The sequence below is a fragment of the Monopterus albus genome, unplaced genomic scaffold (genome assembly GCF_001952655.1).
Source record: "Monopterus albus unplaced genomic scaffold, M_albus_1.0 scaffold85.1, whole genome shotgun sequence".
NCBI classification, from domain to species: domain Eukaryota; kingdom Metazoa; phylum Chordata; class Actinopteri; order Synbranchiformes; family Synbranchidae; genus Monopterus; species Monopterus albus.
The window spans coordinates 867,804-872,829 of record NW_018127965.1 but is presented as its reverse complement, the minus strand read 5'-3'; the positions used below and the strand labels follow the sequence as shown (position 1 = coordinate 872,829).

Sequence of the window (5,026 nt, the reverse complement as noted above, 5' to 3'; positions counted from 1 at the left end):
GAAGGCAACACCGCTCTCCTGTGGTGTCAGTTATGGTTAATGTAGTTTTTAGACCGGTATTAAGTCAAATGCATTTTATACGTTCTAAATGTTTCCATTAGGTTGTTGAGAATTTGGTTAACTTTTAACTTTAGACAAAATAAATTTTACTAAAATATATTCATCCCTTTCCCCCATTCAACAAGTAAAAACGTCTTCAGTAAGTTTAAGTTACATGCACAAAAGAAAACAAGACACATGCACCAGTGTTCAGCCTTAATTTAAGACTTCCTGACATTTTGCAGTAATCTGTTAAAAATGTTACATTTTTAAGGAAGTTACAGAAATTTACACCCCATCTTCCAGTAAACTGACTCCAGCAGGTTTTAAAGTTTTGTCAAGTAAAAGGAGGCCTGGCAAACTAAACACCAAGAGGAGGAACATCAATAAGGCCAAGTCGTAGCACACTGAACTAACTTCATACTTTGTCAGTCACTGCTGACGTACTAAAGCTGGCTTAAAAATAAGACAGGTTTAACTGGTATATGTTATTAACAAAACTAAACCTGAATGACTATTAAAGGTGATTTATGATTGAATTAAGCAGGCATACAAAAGATACCTTCTCCTTTTTTATTCATAAAATTACATTTTTTTTCCTCTTTCTTCTGTAATCATGACTCCACCTTTCTCATCAGCTCCCACCTGAGAGCAGTGGCAGCTGTGCAGGTATTGTGCTAGTTGTTGATTCCATAACAGGATGACAACAGTTGAAAGCAAACCCTCCCTGATATGAAAAAGTGACAAAAGAAACAGGAAAGGAAGCTAAAGAGAACATCTCAATTCACAAAGACAAAACTAGTGCATTTAATACCATAAATCTCCAGGGGAAAAAACAAAAACAAAAAAAATCCATCACTAAATAATTAATGTTGACAGAACATGTAAAGATTGGGAAGATACTGTTTTGACAATATCCACTGATTATAAACTTCAAAGGTAAGGTCAGATACAAATACAGCAATGTTTTCAATACACAGTTGTGATTTTGGTCAAAAAAACAAATCCTGCTTTTTGTATTAGTCATTGTACACTGATGATTCAAAAACAGTACATTAATGCTAAAATTACCTAATAACGGTGACAATGTTAATAAAGGACTACTCACTGTATATGGTTTGATAATATGGAGGGATGGTTGTAAAACCTTACGTCAAGGCTTTAAAATTATACTTAACAGTCAAGAGGTTGAAGCCGTAATACAAGTGATAACAATAATAATGTCATAATTCACTCTCCACAACTCTGTGAAGAAGGAAATATCTGTCTGTTCTCATCCTCTTGTTGCAAAGCGTCTCTTTTCCAGGGAGCTGACCGGGATAAAACAGAAAAGTGCAGGACTGCTGCATGCATTTGGACTGAAGGTTTATCAGTGTCGTGAAACCATTATGGAAATACTTTAGAAATTTAGGATATGAGGGAAAGCAGAAGAGAAAGGACGGGGCCAGAGAGTGTATTTATATTACTTCCTGCTGCATTAATTTTTTCCCCTCTACACAAATACAGAAACAAAAACAAGCACAATGGCCCTAGTAAGTGCCATCGGTAATGACTGATCTTTTATTTCCATCTTCCGTGAGTGGGACATTTTTTCCCCCTAAGATGATGTCAGGTGCCCATTATCAGAGAGATCACGGACTGGCAAGTCCTGGGGTTAAAACATGATTCTGTGACTAAGCCTGTGAGTTGATTTCTTGGTTGCTTCATTAGTTGGAACCATCAGTGGGGTCTGGCAGTTGACTGGCCAGTGGACTCTCATTTGCCAAACAGCTAACTGGTGCTGTGTTTCTTGTAGGGTAGTTGGTCCAACCACGGTTTAGTTTGGTTGGACCAATGGGACATTGTTTGACATCTGGCTAATATCTGGTGGGGTTGATCAAAGCTGTAGACTGGCTGGATCAGCTGACTCGTTGTTTTAGTTAGTTTCCGCCCCCACAGCACTGGCCACTTCTACCTTGTGGGGCTGCTTCGTGCAGGTTCACGCCGCTTCGGGCTTGTCCTCCGGCAGCTGTTCCACCCTGAGGCTCGTTCTTAGGAAGCTTCTTGGCTAATGTGGTGTAAGAGTAAATGGAATTAATTTCTGCACTGTGGTAACATGACAGTAAGGTTGCAAAAGATTATTATTTATGTTATTGATTATTCTGCTATTTCTTTCAGTAGTTCTGTCTATAAAACACCAGAAAACTGTGGGGGTAAAAAATAAACAAATAAAAATCACAACCGTCTGGAGCCCAAGGTGACGTCACCAAATGTCTTGTTCTGCACGGCTACTGGACATTGTTTGACAACTGACTAATATCTGATCGACTTGATCAAAACTGAGGCCTGGTTAGATCAGCTAGCTCAATGTGTCAGGAAAAAATGGTTTTGTCTGAATAATATTCTCTGGTTCCAGTTTGTAAAATGTGTGGATTTGTTGCTTTCTTAGTTATATGATAGCAAAATAATTTGTTTTTGTGTTTTGGACTAACGGCTGAACAAAATAACGATTCTGATGAGAACAACTCAAGCTCTGAGAAATTATATATGGCATTTTCTCTGTTTACTGACATTTTATAATCAAGATGATTAATCAAGCCAATAACCCACAAATTAATGTAATAAAAACAATTGGTAAGAGTTATTCAGCTGCTGATTTACTTTCATTGGATCAACTAATTACTGTAGCTCTACATGACAGTATAATATGTCCTTGTCAGTGCTGAGGATCACTTACCTATAGCCATAAAACTCTCATTCACATTCATAGCAGTCTTGGCTGAAGTCTCCATGAAGAGTAAACTGTTGTACCTAACCCCCCGAACATACACACACACACACACACACACACACACCTGTGTGTATGTGTGCGTGAGTAATTTGGCATCTTATATTATTCAAGAATTTAATTAAACTATAAGCTTCGATGTCAGAATGTACATCCTCCTTTTTACCTGGAAATCTACAGTTCTCTTGTTGGCCAGGTCAGCTTTGTTCCCTGCCAGTGCAATAACAATATTTGGGCTGGCTTGTCGCTGAAGCTCCTTCACCCAGTTCTTTGCACGTGTGAATGTATCCTTTAAAATAAATTAAAAAAAAAATACAATGTGCATTATCTCAATCATGAGCTTTGAATCACAGATGCAAGTTTTAAATGTTACATTCGACTAAAAGTTAATAGAACAAAGGTCTGTAGCTGTCAGCTGAATTAAGCAATGATCAACATGGGCTGCACAACAAGGGTTAGCAAACAAATGACATAAGACCTTTGAGTGTCTTGGCTGATGTCATCACACTCCGTGCAACTTACTGCATTGGTGATATCGTAGACCACAATGGCGGCCTGAGCTCCTCTGTAGTACATGGGTGCCAAGCTATGATACCGTTCTTGTCCTGCAGTGTCCCAGATCTCAAACTTGACTGTTGTATCATCCAAACATACTGTCTGTGTGAGGAAGGCAGCTGGAAAGAAAAGAAAAACATGAAACTTTTGTCTGAGAGGATTGTTGTAGAGAGCAGAAAATAACAGTCTTGTTATTTCCAGTGTTGAACTTTTGGCTAAGGTGAAACAAGTAATAAAATCAGTTACTGACATTCAAAAAAAAAAAAAAAAAAAAGAAAGAAATTTAAATTCAATTGGAGGAGGTATGATGCTACATTAAGGCCCAACTGTGCTCATCTTGCTTACTCAGTCAGCTGTCACATGACAGAGGAAACTGATCTCACAATCAGAGCACATACAAGCTTAGTAATCATTGACCAGGCATGCAGGTGACCACAGCTGAGTAGAAATAAAAGATGCTGACTCCTTTTGAGTCTTTGGTTAATGTAAGCACTAAACATCCTGTCTCTACACTCCTAAGCTTCATTAGACACTTGAAAAAGAAGCACTGGGCCAAATTAAAAGAAAATAGTCTTTTTACATTGTGTACATGAAGTGATTAATAAATAATCAGCAAAGTAATGAATGAGGAAAATAAATGCTAGTCATAGACAAAAATATTGGCACCCCTGCATTTTTGTCAGATAATGCATCACTTTCCCCAGAAAAATGTTGCAATCAATCACAAATTGTTTGGTAATCTCATGTTGATTTCTTTTCTTTGTATTGGAACAACACAAAAAAAGCAGAAAGAGAAAAATAAAAGCCAAATCTGATCCATTCCACATAAAACTCCAAAAATGGACTGCACAAAATTATTGACACCCTCAACTTAATATTAGGTAGCACACCCTTTGGACAAAATAACTGAAATCAGTTACTTCCTGTAACCATCAGTGAGTTTCTTCTACCTCTCTACTGGAGTTTTTGGACCACTCTTGTTTTGCCAACTGCTCCAAATCTCTCAGATTTGAAGAGTTACTTCTCCTAACTGCTGTTTTGAGATCTCTCCACAGGTGCTCTATGGGGTTTAGATCTGGCTTTTTTGAAGCCTGCTTTGGGTCATTGTCCTGCTGTAAGACCCATGACCCCTGACGAAGACTCAACGTTCTGACACTGGGCCTTATAATGTGCCCCAGAATTCATTGGTAGTCTTCACATTTCATAATGCCATCCACACAGTCAAGACATCCAGTGGATGAAGCAGCAAAGCGACCCCAAAACATCAGTGAACCTCCAGCGTGTTTGACTGTAGGGGCAGTGTTTTCTTTGAAGGCCTCACTTTGTTTCTAAAAACAAAAAAGCTCAATTTTAGTCTCATCAGTCCCCATTCATCCCCATCATGGATGAGACCAATGACCGTTGTCTGTGAACCTCAGTAGTCTGACAGAGGGATCCCCTGAGGTGCAGCCATTTGTGTACAGGGAGAACTGCAGCGGGGACGGCACACATCCCTGGGGGGGGCACCTGTGCTGATAGTCTGGGTGCTGGATGTGGTTTTCCCCAGCCTCACCTGCTGCTTCCCATCTGTCAGAAAGCTGGAGATCCACTGACAGGTGGGGTCAGGCACAGTGAGCCAGGTCAGTTTAGAGAGGAAGATGTCCGGAATGATGATGCTGAATGCCG

The 5,026-nt window shown here is 39.3% G+C and overlaps 1 protein-coding gene across 1 annotated transcript in view; it reads right to left on the bottom strand.

The window, feature by feature from the left end:
* Positions 1 to 598: 598 nt before the first annotated feature.
* rab5c (RAB5C, member RAS oncogene family) overlaps positions 599 to 5,026 on the bottom strand; it is a 12,952-nt gene continuing 8,524 nt past the window's right edge. The window contains exons 3-6 of the mRNA XM_020607425.1: positions 3,329 to 3,480; positions 2,959 to 3,095; positions 2,756 to 2,829; positions 599 to 2,086 (exon numbers count right to left, since the gene is read on the bottom strand). Coding sequence (XP_020463081.1) covers positions 1,959 to 2,086; positions 2,756 to 2,829; positions 2,959 to 3,095; positions 3,329 to 3,480 — 491 coding nt within the window. The 3' untranslated portion in view covers positions 599 to 1,958. The remainder of the gene's footprint in view (positions 2,087 to 2,755; positions 2,830 to 2,958; positions 3,096 to 3,328; positions 3,481 to 5,026) is intronic.